Raw genomic sequence first — 21,834 nt, forward strand, 5'->3', positions numbered from 1 at the left:
AAAGAATTGAATTACAAAGAAGCAAAAAACACTCAACCGAAAAAGCAAAAAGCAAAAAAAAAAATCCAAAAAGTTGAAGATAATGTAAGAAGACTCTGGGACAACTTCAAGCGTACCAACATCAGAATTATGGGGGTGCCAGAAGAAGAGAGAGAGCAAGATACTGAAAACCTATTTGAAGAAATAATGACCGAAAACTTCCCCCACCTGGTGAAAGAAATAGACTTACAAGTCCAGGAAGCCCACAGAACCCCAAACAAAAGGAATCCAAAGAGGACCACACCAAGACACATCATAATTAAAATGCCAAGAGCAAAAGACAAAGAGAGAATATTAAAAGCAGCAAGAGAAAAACAGTTAGTTACCTACAAGGGAGCACCCATACGACTGTCAGCTGACTTTTCAACAGAAACTATGCAGGCCAGACGGGAGTGGCAAGAAATTTTCAATGTGATGAATAGCAAGAACCTACAACCAAGATTACTCTACCCAGCAAAGCTATCATTCAGAATTGAAGGGCAGATAAAGAGTTTCACAGACAAGAAAAAGCTAAAGGAGTTCATCACCACCAAACCAGTATTATATGAAATGCTGAAAGGTATTCTTAAAGAAGAGGAAGAAGAAAAAAGTAAAGAGAAAAATTATGAACAACAAATACATATCTATCAACAAGTGAACCTAAAAATCAAGTGAATTAAAAACCTGAGGGACAGAATAATCTGGTGAATATAATAGAATCAGGGGCATAGAAAGGGAGTGGACTGATAATTCTCAGGGGGAAAGGGGTATGGGGGGTTCATGAAGAGACTGGACAAAAATCATACACCTATGGGTAAGGACAGTGGGGGGGGAGGTAAGGGCAGAAGGTGGGGTGGGAAATGGGTGGAGGGGAGCTATGGGGGGAAAAAGGAGAAATAATTGTAATAATCTGAATAAAGATTTATTTAAAAAAAATAAAAATAAAAATAAAAAAATAAAATAAAAAATAAAAAGTAGCTCCAGGAAAAGTGTTTAGGAAAGGAAAAATAATAATAGTTTGGCCCATAATAAGGTAAGCATTAAGTATTTGTCTATCCATTGCTACAATATAACAATATGGGTTGCTGAATATGTATGAGAAAAAAAGTTTATGTATTTGTGGGATTGAGATAGAGGAGAATCAAGAGTCAATATTCGCCTTCCACTAAAACTGAAAAATCATGAGACAGCAAATTAAGCATAATGTTTAGAGACATAGAAGTTTAAAAAAAAAAAACACACAGGTAAAAGAACTCTAAATGCTTGCTCCTGAAGGAAGAAAGGAGTATAGAGCAAGAAGGGGGGTGGGGCTTTCTGAACACACCTGCGAGAGCTATTGGCTCCTTGAACCATGTACAGTCATAATTTCGATAAAAATAAGAACTAAGAGGTAACATTTGTAATTTAAGCATAAGGTGAGAAGAGCCTCTGCGTTAAGGTAGTGACAGTGGAAACAGAGGGATGACTTTGAAATCTTCTAAGGAAGAATCACTAGGGCTTGTGCAGATAGCAAAAAGGCGTGAGAGAGAAGTCAGAGGCAACGCTAGGAGGTACAGTTTGGAGGAACGGTATGTACCATTAGTATAAGTTGGGGATTAAAGAGGGAGAGCTAACTTGGGGACGATGATTATTTTTAAAGTTATATTATGTGGCATATTCCTAAAGGTCATTGGAAATATGACTGCAGTTACTTTAGATATTACTTTTAACTCTGGGAACTCTTAAAGACTCATTTAAAAATTCTCGTTCTTGGGTGTGAGTAATGTTTCATACACCGACTCAGTTAACATGACTGCAAGTTAGCTTTACTGGGCGGCTGAAGTCTGAGCCTGGAAGGGAGAGGAAGGACACCCAGTGCTGTGGTCTCTGTCCAGTGAGCTTTCACTGAAAAGCATCGGACTCGGCAGGAAGTGCCTCCCTGGGACCCTTGCAGCCCCTCTGTGAGGCTGTGCCCCAAAGGTACACCTTCCCAGGTCCCTCCTTGTTCCTGGCAGGTGGAGGCCTGGAACCAGGACACCTTAAAACGTTTACCCTCCCCAAGTGTCCTTCAGCTTCCCTCTTCACGTGATGCTCTGCCTCTTGCACTCCAGGTTCAGACTCACATTCAAACACCACCCTAAGCACTTGCTGGCATGTGCTAGGCATTGTGCTAACTACGCATTCGCAGTCCTGCAGCAACTCTGCTCATAGAGTTGTCGATATTATTGTCATATTTGAGACATGAAATGACACGTCCCAGGTCACAGCTGGTAATGACAGAGCTGGACGACAGTGCAGTCACGTTGTCCCCCTCCGATCCTCACATTCTTCCAGGTTTAGACACATGGGACCTCCAGGAAAGGTCACACCTTCTCTTGCCCTGCTCGGCGTGGCAGGGTGGGCTTTCACAGGGGAGCACCCTGTGTGCTTGTTTTTCAAGCCGTCCTTTCACCCGGAAATGCCTCTTGCTTTAGAGGCATTGGTTTTCATGATTCTGTCTTCATGGTTGCTTTTGTGGTATCGGAACTACCAGAAACCTGAAAGCTAACTGAAATTTGTGTTTCTCTAGTGCCAGGAAATGTGGGTCAGAATGGGTATGGGCTCCATCAATACTCCTTTCTTTAAAAAATATATTTTATTGATTTTTTTTACAGAGAGGAAGGGAGAGGGATAGAGAGTTAGAAACATTGATGAGAGAGCAATATCAATCAGTTGCCTCCTGCACATCTCCTACTGGGGATGTGCCTGCAACCTAGGTACATGCCCTTGACCGGAATCGAACCTGGGACCCTTGAGTCCGCAGGCTGACGCTCTATCCACTGAGCCAAACCAGTTAGGGCCCATCAATACTACTTAAACGAGAGCATTTATCCATAACTACGCCTGTGATGCACAAGCACACAAAGGCCAGGAGAGTCGCTTTGAAGAGCGGACAGCAGTCCTTCCTGATGGGCAGCCATGTCTCATGTCACGTATGGCGGGGAAATCTGTGCCATGCCATAGATTTTTCACTGGGAGTTTGTGGATGATATGTGGTCACTGATCTCTATTGGGTGTAACGCAGGGATGTGTGGGACCTGCTAACACGCCAGCTCAGGGGAACTGTATGCAGTGGCATCCATCATGTTGGCAGCTTGAAGTCGACCATGATGGTAGGATTGACATCACAAAAATCAGCAAACACTGCCCACCAGGGCTCTCCCCAACACTCTGCAGCCGATTAGTAAACGTTTGGTTGCAGTCTCTGGAATTCTCATTTTGTAGGGGAAAAATGGTTGAATATTGACAATTTGATTTGGTTCATACTAGCACTGTGATAGCTTACTATTAGAACAATGAGCTGATCAAAGACATGCAGGATCTAGAAAATCCATGGTTGCTTTGTAAAGTCCTAAGAGTAGAAAATAAGTGTGGAATCAGACTTCAGGTTGAACCGAATAGTCACAGAAAGGTGACTCTCTCTTGCTCCTGGGAAAGTGTTATGTGTATGGAATACATTTTAAGTTAGGTAAATATTTTCCTTTAAAAGCACGGTGCTTCCACGGTGGGATTTGGAGAAACCACTCCTTTTCACTGTCGGTGTATAGGTCTGACAAATACACTGGCAGCTCCCTGGAGCACGGAGGTGCGGAGCTGAAGGAGACATTGTTCTAGAAGCGTACAGTGCTTATAGGAAACATTCCAAATGCGACAACAGTTTAGGCAGGTATTTCTCACAAAATACTGTCTTATGGTTTGGTTTGTAAGTAAAGGTCTAAATAAAAGATCCAAGTTTTTAGAACCAAAGAATGTTTAAACCTAAAGGCGCCTTAGGATTAATATGGTAACTGATGGGCCTCACAGGGACCAGACCCTGACGCTCCGGACACTCCATCCCGTGCCCTTTACACTGGGCAGCACTGAGTGGCTTCCAGGCATCATTGCTCAGCTCTGAGCACGGGGCCCGCCCGCCTTTTCTGTGATCGGAGCAACCAAAAGTGGGTGTCCTGCCCCCGAGGTGGTTTGTGAAATAGAAATGGGAGGAATGGGGTTGTGAGGTCTCCTGTGATGTGACATATGCCAACTTTTTAATTGACAGTAAACAAAATCATTCTCACATCATATCTTTTTAAGCCTCTGTAGTATTTCCCTCATTCTTTAGAGTTCTTGCTTCTAAACTCTAATGAATCAGTGAGGTTTGCTTTGACTGGAAACAGGATAGGAAGAATGAGTTTGTATGAAGACCAAAGAATGTCCTGTTTGCTTTGCTTGATAAGTGACTTCAGCAGTGTGTCCTGTGCCTGCAGTCAGATTTCTTCTGAACCGGTCAGTGTACTGAAGTCGTTTTCTTAGTTTGATATTATTAAAGGCTTTCACAGTTTCAAGGTCTTGATTTCTTCAAATTCATCATTTCATCCGAATATTAATTTAATGTCTTGTTTTTTACTTTTAACAGATAGCAGAGTCCTATTTCCAGGAGGAGGACTGTATCCTTTTCTTAATTACAGGAAGAAATTCATCAAACTCTTAGAAAACTGTACATTTTTTGTTTTCAAATTTTTATTAAGGTATTATATGTGTACATATCTTACCATTGCCCCCCCACCCCACTCCCATACATGCCCTCACCCCCCAATGTTTTGCATCTGTTGCTTACTCTTATATGCATGCATACAAGTCCTTCAGTTGATCTCTTATTTCCCCCACCTCTCCCTAACCTTACCGCTGTAATTAGAAAAACTGTACATTTTTAAAACTTGAGATTTACATACAAGAAAATGTATAGCTATGTTATTTTTAATAAGTTTTAATAGTTGCATGCACCCATGTAATCACCTCAGAAAGCAAGATGTAGGGACTCTGTCACTCCTGAAAATTCTCTAGGACTAACTCAATAAATGAGCCCTAATTTTTTTAAGTATATTTTTTATTGATTTCAGAGAGGGAGAGGGGGAGAGAGATAGAAACATCAATGATGAGAGAGAATCTTTGATAAGCTACCTCCTACATGCCCCACACTGGGGACCGAGCCTGCAACCTGGGCATGTGCCCTGATTGGGAATCGAACCGTGACCTCCTGGTTCATAGGCCGATGCTCAATCACACCGGCCAGGCAGCTCTAATTTTACCAGAATCTAAATATTTGTGTGTTTGGGGGGGTGGGGCGGGGGAGGGGAAGGAGGGGCAGCACATTGCTGAAAAATATAATTTAAAAATCCATTGGATTTTCTTCCTTTGAATTAAGCAGAGTTACAAGTCAACTAATCTATATATATAAAAGCCCAGCAACCGGAACGGCAGAAGGACTGGAACAACTGATGGCTATGACACCCACTGCGGCAGCCAACCAGCCTGATCCAGCCCCCGATGGTCCCCCAACACCCCGATCAGGGGCGGGGCCAGCCGGACCCCACCCATGCACGAATTCGTGCACCAGGCCTCTAGTATTGATATAATAGAGCCTGCAAGCATATTGCACATAGTAGATCTCACAACTGTCACACATATATCTGCAAAGTAAAGATTTCATTTTTCATTCATAATAAACAATAAATGTTGTCAAGTGAGATTGTATGTTAAATTTTATATGGGAAAGATTCTCCCTCAGTCTTCCAATTTCCCTTTTTAAAAACTACTCTTCTTTATGAGGGATGGCCCAATACGTACTCTCTGGAAAGGCTGTATCAGAAACATCTGTTTTCCCCATTTGTGTGATTTTTTCCTCCTAACCTTACTGACTTCCACCACACCTCTGAGCAGATTGAGGGATAGGCAGTTGCCCCCTGAACTCTATCAAGCAAGCTGGTAACACTTTCAGACAGTGACAGTTTACCACAAAGTCTGTAGAAAATCCAACTGTGGTGGAAATGAAGCTAGAACACAACACTTTTTTTTTTTCTTTAACTAAAGAAATGTATGGTGTAGTGCAGGGCTGACCAGCATCAACATCTCTGGGAGTTTCTTAGAAATGCAAGTTCATGGGCCTTAGAATCAGAACTTCTGGTGATCAGACCCATGAATCTGTATTTCAGCAAATTTTTCAGATTATGTTCAGTTAAGTAAAAAACATCCATAAGTCATGGGCAGAGGAAAACTGAGTTACATGTCCCAGCTTCTCCCTGGCCTAGTTTATGACCCCTGGCATATTTTTAAGGCTACAAATAAGAAGCAAACCTCTGAGTGATCTTGAGAAGGACAAAAAGCTAGACAGTGAGTGTTCCCGTCCTTCCTCCTGGCTCAGCATCTAGGACATGGCCCAAAGGAAGGCAGACAGTTGGGCAGCCTACCACGACCTCATATGATGCTAAATATGTGATGCAAATGGAGATGGCAGGCGTTTATAAGAAAATCTGCAGAGTTTCACATACTTATGAAAATTACTGTGGCAGGTTAGTTACATTTTTATGGAAGAGTCCTGTGTTTGGCTCCGTCCTCGCTTAGGCATGTAACCCTTAGGTTTTATGAGAGAAGAGCTTTCAGTGAGAAGTAAGTGAGGGATTAAGGTGAGTGAAATCAGAAACAGCTTGACAGGAGAGAGGGTAGCAGGTGCTTGACAGAAAGTAATTTAAGGAGAGGAAAGAGGGAAACACAGATTCCAGGATTCCGTGGGAGTCCCGTTTCCAATTAAATTACACTTAATTGACGGCTAGAGAGAGATTAGCAAACAGGCTTTCCTGAGCATTGAAATTTTCGTTTCTACTGTTTGCTGATAGAATGGAGCCCAAGTAGCTATCGCATAATATGCTGCATTAAAATGTACCTACTTCAAAACCAAGAAACCTAACTTAAGACATGTTTAAACTAAAAAATATTTAGAGTCCTCTTATTTTTTTTGTAAGTTTCAAGTTTCGCACTTTATATAGGACATTAGTCTTCAACTATGTGGCTAAGTGTAAATAGCCTGGATTTCTATTTTCCTCAAGTTTTCTATTCAGATGAGAAAGCAATGAAATTCATTCAGCTTGAACGATTGTATCATGAGCAATTGCTTGCAAATCTTTCTGCTATTCAAGAACAATGGGGTGAGTACAGACTAACAGAATGTGGAATTATCAGCAATTTAACAAGTTGCTATCTAGAAAGTTAACACATTTGACTGGGCTTTGTAAATCAGGAAAGAAATGTTTCTACTCTCACGTTACTGTTGCAAAGAAAGTTCCATTTTCACCACAAGCAATGTCACTGTGAGAAAACCTCTCTTTGTGTTTTGTTCTTCATATCGATGATGCTGCGTAGAGAACTCCCGCCACTACTTGCATTTCTTCTGATCCCTTTGTATGCCCTGCTGGCTAATTCAGTCTCTGAGATAACATTTACTTACCCTGAAGAGTAATCACGTAGCTGTTTCTAACTATATTGACTTATGGGTTATTTGAGAAGATAATTTTGCATGCTAATCTTTATAAGTGTGCCAATTAACTATTTTCCCTCCTAGATATGATTTGTAATAGTCAGTGACTAACAAATATTTTAAATTTAGAAACAAAATGGAAAACTGTACAGCCACGTGCAGTCACGTCTCCAAGGAATTCAGAAAAGGGATTTAATGGTGAAGATTTTGAACGGCTTACCAAATTTTGCGCAACACATCAAGAGTAAGTATTTCAGTGTTTGGTTAGAGTGAGCTTGGATTAGAATATTGAAGAGCCATTGTAGCATTGATATTTGAAATACAAGATCCATTTCTTTATTTGTTTTGTTAATGTTTTCAACTGGATAAAATAAAATGATTAGGTTTCTTTTTCAGCTTTTATCTGTTTCTTATACCAAGCTCAGTGAAAGGTCAACTTCACAGAGGTTCAAAGTACTTTTTAATTAAAAAATTTTTTTTATTATTATTGAAAGTATTGCATGTGTCCCCTTTTTTTTAATTAGAAATTTTTAAATATAACTTCTACTTTTTATATCTGATTGGTTAAGAGATTAGGCAATTCAGATGGAAAAATTGTGTATTAGGACTGTTGGCCAATATTTGTAAATTATAGTAAAAAACATATTTTTTAAAGAGTAGTCTAATAATGGAAACAAATACAGTATTTAACCAAAATAATGCAGAAGGGAAATTACATTTACCAGATAATTTTTAATTGCTTGATTTTTATCGAAGAATTGGATCTTTAAAGCTAAATTACAGTAATAATAAAGCACTTAAATATATTTTTAATTCGTATTTCAAGACTTAGAATTCGGAAGCTGAGGGGCATGGTAATGATTAAACTGGTGCAGAATGAGTCTAGATTCAGAAGTGATAACTTATTCAACTCTCATGGTGACAGTTTTCTTATGTTGGTCATTTTGAACCTTTGAAACCAAATATTTTGGTATTTTGCACTGTAACCTAATTTCTTAGCCTGTTAAATATGTTACCTTTCAACTTCACAGTTTCAAAATAATGGAATTTTTAAAGGCAAATAAGAGATTTGCTTCAAAATATTCAGTACACTTTCCCTGTCCTTCGCATGGAGCTAGTTGTTGTTTTTTCTGCATCTCAGCATTTGTAGTTTATTTGGGAGCCAGCGCTGCTGTCCGCAGTGGGAATGTTCCGTGCTAATGTCAGGACCCTGAGGAGCTGTAACTTTTCTACAGCATTTCAGTGACATTTGTTTGGAAGCATATTACCGCTGTAATTTTTTTTAACTCTTTCTTTTCTCTCTTTTTTCCCTACAGCCCTCTTTCATCCACACACAAGGTAAGGTATTGTTTCTTTGGAAGTATTTACAGGGAAAATGTTGTGTCATACGTCTATAGCATGACTCTCGTAGAAAATGAACCTTCCTCAAGTGTCTTACCCCTTTCCATGTTACTGCGCTAGTTCCCCCAACAGCGTCTTTGTCTCGTCCTGTTTCACCGTAGACAGCAGCTGCGGAGACGGCCCAGGGGAGGGAGAGCTTGGCGGAGTCAGCGGTGTCTGCGGGTCCCCAGGGAAGCGGAGCAGCAGCCCAGGCGCCGGGTATGTGTTGAAGGGAGAGGACCGACACCTGCCGCCCCTGACACTGTTTTACAGGTGCTGCGTCCGAATTGCTGTCACATCTGAGATGCTGTGCTGACTTTTTTTTGCACATACTTTTTCTAGACAAATAGCAAAGTGAGATTTTTTTGTATTATGAAAGTCTATTTTCTAGATATCTAGTAGTCGAAATTATAAAATCTAAGTTCTTATAAAAACAGTTATTTCCATGTTTTTCAGCACATGGCTGTCTGTGTCTAACACAGTATGACAAGATTGTACAAAAATGCTCTGAAACAGAGTTGGTTTGGGTGTATTCAGACATTCTTTTCTGTTTAAAAACCAACAATTATTACATGGACTTAGCCAGCCATTTGTTCTGTATATCTAACTATTTAAAAGTATTGATAATTTATCCATAGCATTGATTCCCTTCCCTTTTATGTTGACTAACAAGGTGTACTTTAAATTTGCATATATATTTCAAAAGCATTTGTGATATATTTTGTGTCCCTTTGTGTCCTATGTCAAAAGTTAAAGATTTTTAGAAACTGTTTTTTATATTAGTAATGTATGTTAATTATAAAAACGTTAGAAAATAAAGATAAATGAATACATTTTAGGGTGTTTATTTTTCCTGATGTATGATTTTTAGTACTAATTTATATTCCTGAGCCCTGATATTAAACAACAGCATCAGGTGTTTGGACTGAGTTGCCTGAGAGATAAGATGATGATGATGCTGCTTGCAATTCAGTTCTCCTTTTTCTTTTTATAAAGTCCTTTTTTGTCCCCTAATTTATCTCCTTTATTTTTATGAGGCAAATTAAAGATAGTGCCTTAGGTCAATCCTACTGCATTCTGTTCTTCTGTCTCTTCGGTTCCAGTCATTTTTATATTGGAAACCAGAGTAAAATGAGCTTCAGTCTCAAAGAGGGAGAAAGTCGCAACATGGCCACCTGGTCAGGCGTGGCTGTCTCCGTGTGGCGCACACTGGGAGAGTGCCCTCAGGCTGAGAAGCTAAGGGTGGCCCTGGGGACTGGCTGCGTGGCCAGCTCTAGCTGGGCCCTTACAGCGTGGCCTCAGCTGTGGGGCTGTTCCCGATGGGAAGCTCAGGCACCACGTGGAAGGCACTTGCTTGATCCTTTGACTCACTCCCAGGCCCTGGGTCCTCTGCTTTCTCATTAAAGGGCAGCGCGCTCTGCCAAGTCAGTGCCTGGATTACCACAGACTCTCACCAGTGAGATCCTTCGGGGAGGGCGTGCACTAAATCCACGGCAAAAAATCTGGCCAGGTCTGCTAAGACAATGTCTTTTAAAGAAAAACGTCAAGTCTCCCAGAATTAGTCTCGTCTGGTTATTCTGTGAATACATACATAGAAATGTAAGAATATGAGAAAAAAAATATGAAAATGCTGCTTTAAATGATTTGAATATAATACATTATTCTTGTTTTACTTCATATTCCTCGTTTCTAACAATGAAAGACATGTCGTACAATCTAGACTTTCCTTTTCCCTTTTCTTTCTGTCTACATTCCTTCTTCTGTGATAGGTGACTTGCTGTTTTTTTGTGTCTGGTTAAAGGCTGTTTCTACAGCCAGTTTCTCTCCCCTCTTACGTTGACTAACGTAGGGTGAAGCGTTTAGAACCAGTACCAGGCCACAGTGAGAAGTCAGCATGTTCTCACTCTCTCATACTTCTCTTCCTGCTCCACATGCCGTCACTACCCCATACCAGTTCTCTCAGTGTTCTCTGCGTATCACTCACTGCCGCTTTTCTAGCTAATCTCCCCGTATTAAAGTCTTCAAGTAATTTGCATAGTATTTTATATTTTCAAAATACTTTTATGTATTTTATATCATCTGTTCCTCTTAACAACCAATATAAGGCCTGCTGAATCATTTGAAGAGACTCGAAGTGAAGTGACTTATGCAGGAACAGAACTAATTAGAACTCAAAGCCAAAACAGTTTTCTGGCCCTGTGGTCCATCCTTTTTATTAATTTGTATTTTTATTGATTTTTAGTAATATTTTATATGTAGAAACAATGTTACCTACATTGTAAAAAATGATAACAAAGTGAAGGCCTATGAACCTAATACCCAAATAAGGACTAAATTATTGTCAACTCTGAGGGTTGGGTGAAATCCTGAATTTTAGATTTATCATTCCCTTCCCATTTTTTTTATCAACTTTATTGACATACAGTTTTCATGCTGTAAATGTACCTGTTTTAAGTGTGTAATTTGATGAGTTTTGACAAATGTATGTGCTCATGTGACCACTGCCCCAGGGAAGATAAGAACATGCATGTCCCCTCTATAGCCGGTCCCTCCCACCTCCGGTGCCAGGCAGCCAGTACTGCTCTGTCACAGATGAGTTTCCCTGTTTTGGAATGGAATGTAAATAGGGTGCTCAGCGTATGTTTGGGTAGTCACCCATGTTATCGTATGTATCACTAGTTCATTCCTTTTCAGTGCGGAGCAGCATTTTTCTCTTTTTCTGCTGCACCACGGCTTGTTTATCCACTCGCTTGTGGATAGACATTCGGGTTCTTTCCAGTTTGGGGATATTGTGAATAAAACTGCTAGGATGTCACTTTGTGGATGTATGCTTTTCTTTCTCTAGGTAAATAATTGAGGCTGAAATGGCTGGGTCATAGGGAAGGAACCTGCTTAATTTTATAAGAAATTGCCAACCAGTGTTTTAGAGTGGTTGCGCCATTTTGTACCCCACAAGCATTATATGAGAATTTCAGCTGCTTCATGTCCTTGCTGACATTTAATGTTGTCAGTCTTTTATATTTTAGTCATGTTAGCAGATATGAAATTATGTCACTGTGGTTTTAACTTTCTTTCCCCTGACGACTTGGTATGTACATTTTTAATTTTTAATTAACTTCTGCAGAAGGTATAGTAATTTATACTATTATCAACATTTCAGACTTAGTTTAAGTATGTGTTTTACTCTAAAATATTTACTGTGAAAACTCTTTTTTTCAAGTCTGATACCACTCAGATGTTCCTGTACAGTGTTAACTAATGAGGTCCTCAGAAAGGTCCCACACCCTGAGATATTGGAGGAAGGGTCCCTAAAGAGAACACGGGGGCATAGGCTGTGAAAGACTGACTTAAAGGCATGTGCACTTCGCTAGAGCATGTGCAGGAACTTAGGTTAAGTCTGACTTCTCATTTTAGAGCTACCTCTTTAAATCATTGTTGAGGAAGTATCTGCTGTGCACTCAGCTCTTCCTCCATTTTATTCGTCAGAGTAGGCTTTTTGTTTGTGGTTGGTTTTTAGTGAATGTGAAGTCAGTGCAATGGGGGCAGCAAACTGAGCTCACTAGATTTGTGGGTTCAGAAGAGCCAATTAACAGAAATGCATGTCAGTGTTAACAGAAGCATCAGCAAGGGTAAGTTTTATAACATACTTGCAGAAAATATTTTGTGTCAAACATGTGAATAAAACATCCCCCCCACTTTACCTGGGACACCATTAAAGCATCACACAGGGATTCCTAAAAGAGAAACCCTCAGGACAAACTGGCAGGACCCAGCAGCAGATGAGACATCCAGGAAACTGGGAAGCTGGAAAGTAGATGGATGGGTGGCAACTGGCTAAGCACCAGAGAAAGCTGTGTCTGCAGCAAAAATGCTGGTTCCTGTCTGGGGAGGTTGGGATTGGAAGCACTGAGGGTACCGCTGAAGTCAAGGATATAAGGCGCTAGAGTCTGGCTCAGTGGATAGAGCAGCGGCCTGCGGACTGAAGGGTCCCAGGTTCTATTCCAGCCAAGGGCACATGCCGGGGGTGTGGGCTCGATCCCCAGTAGAGAATGTGCAGGAGGCAGCCAGTCAGTGATTCTCTCTCATCATTGATGTTTCTATCTCGCTATCCCTCTCCCTTCTTCTCTGAAATCAATAAAAATACATAAAAAATGAAGTCAAGGCCGTAGGGTTGGACTGGAAACAGGAGGTTGGGCTGAAAGGCGAGTCAAGGAGCACCGAGACCTTGGTGTTCCCTCGGCTAAGCAGAGGCTGCAGGGTTACTTGTTGGAGAACATGACAGAGAGGAGTTGTGGGCGCAGGGTCAGGCACAGCTCAAGGAAGGGCTATTATGTAGAAAACGAGGATTGAATGAAAATCTTATAGACGGAGTGGTGAGACCTTTAGCCTACTTTCTGTGTTTAGCATTTAAACGTGTGGCAGCAAATCTCTTTTTTCCCTCTCTGGGAAATGAGCTACCAGTCTAGGAGGTAAAACCTCCAGAAACCACGTTAAGGGCCTCCCAGTGAATGGCCCCACCCACTTTGCCCCACATTGAGGCCGACTCCTGGGGAAGGCTTGCCTTGAACCAGGGGCTGCTTGTTGTCTCGTTTAAGAAAACCTCAAGGTCGGGTAGACAAGCCAAGAGAAACTCAGAGGAAACAAAATGCAGAGAACAGACAAAAACTCTTTTTTAAATGAATATTATCACAGAGATTAGAGGAAATATTGTATAAATGAAAGCAAAAAGAACATGTTTTTTTTAAAATATTTTATTTATTTTAGAGAGAAAGGGAGAGGGAGAGAGAGTGAAACATCCCTCAGCTGCCTCCTGCCCGCCCCCTCCTGGGAAGCAAGCCCACAAGCTGGGCAGGTGCCCTGACCTGGAATCCAACTGGTGACCATTTGGTGCACCGGAAGATGCTCAACCAACTGAGCCACACCAGCCAGGACAGGATGCTGTTCTGTTGTTGTTGTCTTAATTTTTATTGACTTCAGAGAGGAAGGGAGAGGGAGAGAAAGAAACATCAATGATGAGAGAGAATCATCAGTCGGCTGCCTCCTACATGCCCCACACTGGGTATCAAGCCCACAATCCCGGGCATGTGCCCTTGACCGAAAACAAACCTGGGACCTGGGACCCTTCAGGCCGATGCTCTATCCACTGAGCCAAACTGGCTAGGGAAAGATGCTGTTTTGTTTTTGTTTTTTAAAGACACATGCAGAGAATTAAACATTTATAGAAATTTAGAAATATGATAGCCAATATAAAAAGTTAATTAGAAGAATTAAAGGGTGAAATTGAGGCAGTGTCCCAAAAAGCTGATCCAAAACAAAGAGTATGGCAGAAAAGGCTGAGGTGATCAGTCCATGGGGCCCAGATCCTACTCCGGGCATTCCAAAGGGAGAATGGAAAGGGCAGGGACCGCCATCAAAGAAATAATACAAGGACATTTCCCTGAATTGAGGTCATGAGTTTCCGATGGAAAGTCCTACCACTGCCCTAGCCTGTGTGGCTCAGTGGCTAGAGCATCAGCCTGCAGACCAAAGGGTCCCGGGTTTGATTCCGGTCAAGGGCACAGCTCGATCCACATTAGGGGGCGTGCAGGAGGCAGCCGATCCTTGATTCTCATTGATGTTTCTATCTCTCTCTTCCTCTCCCTTCTTCTCTGAAATCAATATGTGTGTGTGTGTGTGTGTGTGTGTGTGTAAATAAAAATTAAAAAAGAAAGTCCCACCAAGTACCCAACACAACAAAAAACTTTATGAAGTTTCAGGACATCAGATGAAAAGAAAAAGTATCTAAATCTTCCAGGAAGAAAATGCAGGTCAAAGGGTTGGTATTCAGAATGGTTAAGAAACGACATTCCTTCTGGAAGGCAGACACAGTACAGCAGTGCCTTCCTTCAGAGTCGGGAGACAAATGATGTCTGACCGAGGAAACTTGAGCCACGTTTTAGGGGCAAAGGAATAAAGGCTTTCAGATGTGAGAACCTTTTCTTAGGAAATGTTCCCCAGGAGAGAATAAACGAAGAGGAGACCTGGGACCCAGAAACTAAGGTTTCCAGCATAGCGCCTCCGGGAATCCCAGGACGGGGGTTGGGGGGGGGTGGGGGGGTGGGGGGGTAGGGGGTTGGATTCTCTCTCATTGATGTTTCTATCAGGGGGGGTCAGGGCGGCACCTGCGTGGCACTCCTGGAGCGCAGCCCAGGTCAGGGCTCAGGAGGTTTGGAAACGTAGACTCCCTGTAGCCATAGTTGTACATGGGTCAGAGCTGAGAGACACTAAGGAGCGATTTTTTTAAATGAAGTAATGGGTCAATTATCAACCCCAAGGAAAGTCCAGTGGAAATGAGAAAGAAAAAGGCCTCATGGTACACAGTGCGGGTCAGTGCGCGTAATATTGACAAAGCCGTGTACGGTGAACGTTTGAACACTGAATTGCCCCGAAGTGTGTGGAACTGTCAGGGGAGCCAGAGGAGGGAAACACCTCCATTCGGAGGGCTGCAGTATTGTTGTGTCGCGCGTTATTCATATGTCCTTTCTCTTCCTCCTGTACAAAGTGCTTTGAATGTTAAAACAACTTGTTTTTCTTCATCTTCAGAGAGTGGAACTGGTCCTGGCATGGAGCCAAGTGGAGAGAGCCAGCAGAGGGAGGAGACCCCGGGGAGCAGGCCCTGCTGCGGCCAGACGGCCCGGCGGGCGGCTCCCCCGCGCCCTCCTGCAGCTGCGGGCCAGGACCGCACCGAGGAGCCGCTGGGCAGCGCCGCCGCCCCGGAGCTCCCCGCCCAGCCCTCCCAGGCCGCCGGCACGCCAGGGCCACTCTCTCCCCAGAGCGCCGGGGAGGATGGCAGCCGCCCGCAGCCGGCTCCCCCGGAGGCCCGCGGAGCTGTGGCCCAGGTCGAGGGCCCCGCTGAAGACCCCGAGGTGTCCCCTTCCAGCGGGGCAGTGACAGAGCCACCGGCGTCAGCAGGCTCCGAGCAGACACCCCCTGCTTCGGAGGCTCACTCCGCGCCCGCTCCCAGAAAGGAGCTCCAGTTGCCGCTTGCAGATGCTTCCGAGGCGTGGCCCACAGACCCACCTGAGCCCCAGGACCTGAAGGAGCCGCAGCAGCCCGACCCCGCGGGCAGGGATGGGGGGTCACCGCGGGGGCGGGCTGCCCCCCAGCGCCCTGCCAGGGGCCCTGGCGAGAATGCCCACGCGGCTGACCTAAGTGCAGGGCTTCCGGAGGGGTGCATGGCCCCCGAGGGGCGGGGCGATCAGGACCACCGCGTCAGCAAGGAGGCGGAGGACTACCTGAGCAGCCTTTTGGAGGGGTGCCTCCGGGGCACAGAGGACTCTCTCTCCTGCGAGGAGGAGGACGATCCGGACCTCCCAGACCTGTCTCCCGACGAGGCCTCCTACAGTCTCCAGGACGACCTGCCCTCCGACGGCAGCCTGTCTCCCGATGACCTGGCGAAAAGGATCGAGATCGCGGAGGTGAGCGCTTCCCAACGTCAAGTGGAATTCTACAGCACAATGTGCTCGCTGTTGCCCCGCGTTTACAGCTCCCCTGGTCTCAGACACGCGGGCTGTTAACTCTGAGGAGTTTCACTCGTTTTCATCCTGGCTTCCGCTCCGGAGCTCACAGTGATGCCCCCGGGTATGCGCCTCGGGAGCACCCTGTTGGGTTCCAGAGGCTCATCCCGCAGGCCTAGGAGCGGCGGTGAAGATGAGATGAGTCACTTCCTTGTAAGGAAACCTCATTTTTCTTCTCATCCATCTAGAGGGTAAAATGGAATGCACTCTGTCCCTTCCTCTTACTAATGCATTTTTTAATTCTCTGAAACAGTGTAACAGAAGGAAGGACACAGTCTAAAATACAGTAAGACTAGGAGGTGCTGGGTGGACTTGAATTGGATGCTGTGAGTGTTCTCGTTCGCACAGTATTAATTTAAAGTTCAAGATTTGCACAAACCACACTGGTACTTGACAAAGACAATTATTATAAATAATTGAAAGTTTTAAGCTTTCTCTAATCATTAATGAGTCTAATCGAAACCAAAAAAAGAAAGAGGAAAGAAAGAGAGGATGAGGATCAAGATGGCCATTCTCCTTTTTCCATTTTAAAATTCAGGAAAAAGAAAAGATCCTTCCTGAAGGCTCTTCATGTGGCAGGTGCTGTGGGCAGTAGGGGAGGTGCTGGGGGCCGTGGGGGCAGGTGCTGGGGGCAGTAGGGGAGGTGCTGGGGGCAGTAGGGGAGGTGCTGGGGGCAGTAGGGGAGGTGCTGGGGGCCGTGGGGGCAAGTGCTGGGGGCTATAGGGGCAAGTGCTGGGCTCATTGGGGGGAGGTGCTGGGGCCAGTGGGGGCAGGTGCTGGGGGCAGTGGGGGAGGTGCTGGGGGCAGTGGGGATAGGTGCTGGGGGCAATAGGGGCAGGTGCTGGGCGCATTGGGGGGAGGTGCTGAGGGCAGGTGCTGGGGGCAGTGGGGCAGGTGCTGGGGGCAGTGGGGCAGGTGCTGGGGGCAGTGGGGCAGGTGCTGGGGGCAGTGGGGGAGGTGCTGGGGGCAGTGGGGATAGGTGCTGGGGGCAATAGGGGCAGGTGCTGGGCGCATTGGGGGGAGGTGCTGAGGGCAGGTGCTGGGGGCAGGTGCTGGGGGCAGTGGGGGAGGAGGCAAACCGCCTAGGACAGACAGCTTTTAATCTGAAAGAGGGCAAAATATGTTCCCCACCTCCCGTCTAAATTGACAACATTTATTTAGATATCTCAAGTCTCCCTGTTTCACAGAACACAAAGTAGGGGAAGACATAACCTGAAACTTTCTTTTGGGGAGAGAGATGACAGCCCAAAGCTGCTGTTAGTTTGTCTTACGGAAGCCATCTAAATAGGGTCACTTCTGTGGAGTGTAGATCTCTGGGGTCAGGGAGGTCAAGTGACATTAAGACTAGTCACCATGAGATACCCTGCAGGTGGGGGGCTGGGACTAAGCAGTGGATTTTATGAGATCGTGTGGGTGGCTGTTCTATGGATCTCGGACAAAGGAAGGTCTTGGGAACAGTCCTCCTGGCTGTGCTGCCCAGAACGGCCCTTTCGAGGGAGGGAGTCGGGCCCCTGGCAATAGGAAAGGCGGTCGGTCTTCCAATAACAGGGAGGGTTCAGGGGCGATAGTTGACCCGGGACTTAGGTCAGTGTCCACAGAGCCCCAGGTATAACCCACAGATTGCCTGTCTTGTCCTGGTGCCAGATGGCCTCCTCTTGGCCTTTCTTTCTTAGCCCGCCCTCCAACTGTCCTGGTTAGCGACTGCTCCTCAGCGTTGGCATTCTCCTGCACCCAGCTCCTTTTCTTCCCCGAAATCTTCTGTTCCTTTACATCTTTCCTGCCGCTTCCTGGACTTTGGCAGCAGCTGCCTGAAGTTTCCCATACCTCATGTCATCTTCTCCCCCTCCAAATGGTCTTACGTTAGCATGGTATAGACCTGGAGTCTCCAACTGATGCCCCGGGGCCAGTCAGGTAATAAAAGTGAATGAGCCCTGACCGGTTGGCTCTGTGGGTAGAGCGTCGGCCTGCGGACTGAAAGGTCCCAGGTCCGATTCTGGTCAAGGGCATATATCTTGGTTGCGGGCACATCCCCAGTAGGGGGTGTGCAGGAGGCAGCTGATTGATGATTCTAACTCTCTCTCTCCCTCTCCCTTCCTCTCTGTAAAAAATCAATAAAATATATATATTTTTTAAGAAGCGAATGAACCGACTTAGTGGTAGAGTGATAAGGAGAAGGTTCCCACCCTTGTCTAGAGGTATCCAGCTTCATAAAACACTGCAGGGGAAACAGCGCCCCTGAGGGCCGCGGTGGCACACACACTGTCAGTGTAAACCTCTGCTGTACAATACTGTTTGCCTTGTCAGTCCCTTCCCACCACACGGTCCGGCTGCAGGATAAAGGCTGTACTGCACGGCTTGGTATTCAGGACGTGGTCCTCTGGACCACTCTGCCTTCCCAGCATCGTCTTCTACTGCTCCTTCGTTCTCAGCCGGACAGGCGTCAGATGGGCCTCCTCGCAGCCTCCCAGGTGCACCTAGCGTGCTGTCACCTCTGACCTTTACCTTCCGTGTTGCTCTGTTTTGGGATGGTGAACTCCTTTCTTACATTTACTTCCTCCCAACGCTCAGGATCTAGGTCCTGCCTTTTCAGCATGTAGAGGGCCAAGTGCAGTGCCTGGGTCATGATCAATACTCAGTAAATGCCAACTGCTGCCCTCATTCCCTGATCATTGAAGTCCATAATGTTTATTCTCCTCAAACTATGCCTCTGAACTTCAAAAGAGGGAGTGGCTTCAGCACCATTCCTCCTCAAGTCCTGTCCAGCTATAACCTTTTCTTGTTATAGGACACACGTTATCCAAATAAATACAGGTGGGGGCTGTCTATCTGTAAATTGCTTACCTGTGTATTCATTTACTCGTTGGCCCATTTATTGAGCACCTCCTACCTCTGCCTAGTCCTCTTCCCCTTTGGTAACCACCATACTGTTTTCTCCTTCAATGAGTTCGTGTTTGTGCTGTTTGTTCCCTTGTTGCTTTCTGTGTATAACCCACATATGAGCTAAATAATATGACTCTTGGCCTTTTATGTCACAAAAGAAATACTGCCATTTGTGACAACATGGATGCATCTTGAGAGTATGTGTCATGCTGAGCAATAAGTCCGACAGAATAAGCAAAGTTCTAATAGTCATTGAAGATAAGACCTTTTTCACATCAGGAAGATGGCAAGAGGTTTAATCTTGAGTTTGGTTGAAACTCTGCCAGTAGCTGCTGCGACAAGTTTGAAGGTTGTCCTCTGGGCTCCCTAAGCTTGGCTTCTTCACCTGCAAGGGGGCTGCTACTGCTGAGTTAGAGTTCAGTGTGACACATTATGTAAATGTCTTTACATAAAGTTTATGTTCACTGAATTGTAGATATTATTGTAGAGCCCATATCTTTTTTTTTAATTTTTTTTATTGATTTTACAGAGAAAGGGAGAGGGAGGGAGAGTTAGAAACATCAATGATGAGAGAGAATCATTGATTGACTGCCTCCTGCACACTCCACACTGGGGATCGAGCCAGCAACCTGGTCATGTGCCCTTGACCGGAATCGAAACTGGGACCCTTCAGTCCACAGGCCGACGCTCTATCCACTGAGCCAAACCGGCTAGGGCGAGAGCCCGTATCTAAAGGAGCAGGCAGAGAGCATCCTGGGTTCCTTCGGTGCAGAATAATAGTGGTAAACTTCACATGGCTCCGGCAGTGAGATGACCGGCACGGAGCTGTTCGTAACGGGCTAATATGACTTATGAATGTTAATTCTCGAGTTAGTCAGAAGCCAAACGTGTTCGTGTTCAAAATTTACCAGCCTTGAGGTGCTGGATTGAGTAAAGCCTAGCTCATTAAAAGGATGTTATTTGGCATCTACTTTCTTCAATTTTGTGAGGAGGCGGTTCTAACCCCAAGACCTCTGAATGCTTACTTTGTCACAATAGGATTTACTGTACCCATAGAAAGGCGAGATAATTTTGTTTTCACAACCATTTCATTCTTAAAATGCTATTTAAGCCCTAACCGGTGTGGCTCAGTGGATAGAGCATTGGCCTGCGGACTGAAGGGTCCCGGATTCGATTCCCGTCAAGGGCATGTACCTTGGTTGCGGGCACATCCCCAGTAGGGGGTGTGCAGGAGGCAGCTGATCGATGTTTCTCTCTCATCGATGTTTCTAACTCTCTATCCCTCTCCCTTCCTCTCTGTAAAAAACCAATAAAATCTATTTTTTTAAAAATGCTATTTAAGATCATCATTGATGTTTGAGGGGAAGTGCAGAAGAGCTGTTTATTAGCAAATGTAAAGGACACGGCCAGAAGGATGTGTTGTGGTTGAATTCTGCACTTATTCGTAGAGTAAGTACCACCAGTGACAGTTTCATTAATTACAGCTTACACATGCTTTTAGTTCATAATGGAAGGAAGGACTTGGTATATTTTGTTTGGGTAGCAAAGAAATTTGGTGATTCAAGTGGAAATCCAAATTTAGTTTATAAAGGTTTATTTTTTTTTTTAGATTTAAAAATTCTTAATCTTTTATATCAACATTATGGTAAAAGGGGGCATAGAAATGTTTGTGGGGTTTTTTTAGAGTAGTTTGGAGGAGACACATTTCTATGTGCCTAAATCAACTTGCATCCTGCTTACAGAAATGCGTGGCAGTCCTTTGAATGAGACCCCAAACTAATATTGAGACCTTGTTTTGACTTCCCTGCTACCAGAGAATTAAGGAAAAATCTACCAAAGTCAGGTCTTAAACTCTGTGTTTGACTGCCTTGGTGTGGTAGGTAGGAATTTCTGTCCTTGGCGTAGGTTCTAAGACCTCGGCCTAAAACTCTCGCCAGAACAGAAAGGCCCACCCCTACCTGTCTCCTAAGAGTTTCCTCCTTGGCTAGCATCTCCGATGCCTAAGCTTGGCTGCACCCTCCCTGTTCTCCATCCATAGCCAGAGGGCAGTTAGAAATGACACAGCGAGAACCCTGGAGAAGATCCCTGAGCAACACGGGAAGGCAGTAATGGGAAAGAACACACTGTACTGTAGACAGCAGGCTTTGGTGGGAAAGAAAATGTAGGTGCCCGGCCGGCGTGGCTCAGTGGTTGAGCGTCGACCTATGAACCAGAAGGACACAGTTCGATTCCCAGTCAGGGCACATGCCAGTTTGCGGGGTTGATCTCCAGTGTGGGGTGTGCAGGAGGCAGCCAATCAATGGTTCTCTCTCTTCATTGATGTTTCTATCTCTCTCTCCCTCTCCCTTCCTCTCTGTAATCAATAAAAGTATATTTAAAAAATAAAAAAAAATAGGGTGTGTTAGATTTTTAATCAAGAATTAAGGGTTGCTGGGGGAGAGTGTCAAAATATTGGCCCATCCCACCCAACTGTAATTTCTCATATTTGACTTCTTCCCTCTTTAAAAATGTTGCCAAAGTTCATTGCCACCCGTAGTAAATAAGGTGGGGCCACTTGGGCATGACATTCAGAGTCAGACGCCCCAGATGAGGCCCAGCAGGACCCAGCAGCTGCTGCTCTGGGACTGGCTGGTTTGTCTTGGAAGCACATTCTATGTCTTTCCAGATGATTTCCAAAGTTCTCCCCGTTCT

The 21,834-nt window shown here is 44.7% G+C and overlaps 1 protein-coding gene across 1 annotated transcript in view; it reads left to right on the top strand.

The window, feature by feature from the left end:
- CNST (consortin, connexin sorting protein) overlaps positions 1-21,834 on the top strand; it is an 80,646-nt gene that overhangs the window by 49,755 nt on the left and 9,057 nt on the right. Inside the window, exons 4-9 of the mRNA XM_080651089.1 lie at positions 4,433-4,463; positions 6,912-6,998; positions 7,457-7,571; positions 8,644-8,665; positions 8,830-8,926; positions 15,290-16,164. Coding sequence (XP_080507215.1) covers positions 4,433-4,463; positions 6,912-6,998; positions 7,457-7,571; positions 8,644-8,665; positions 8,830-8,926; positions 15,290-16,164 — 1,227 coding nt within the window. The remainder of the gene's footprint in view (positions 1-4,432; positions 4,464-6,911; positions 6,999-7,456; positions 7,572-8,643; positions 8,666-8,829; positions 8,927-15,289; positions 16,165-21,834) is intronic.

The sequence above is a fragment of the Plecotus auritus genome (genome assembly GCF_963455305.1).
Source record: "Plecotus auritus genome assembly, chromosome: 14".
NCBI classification, from domain to species: domain Eukaryota; kingdom Metazoa; phylum Chordata; class Mammalia; order Chiroptera; family Vespertilionidae; genus Plecotus; species Plecotus auritus.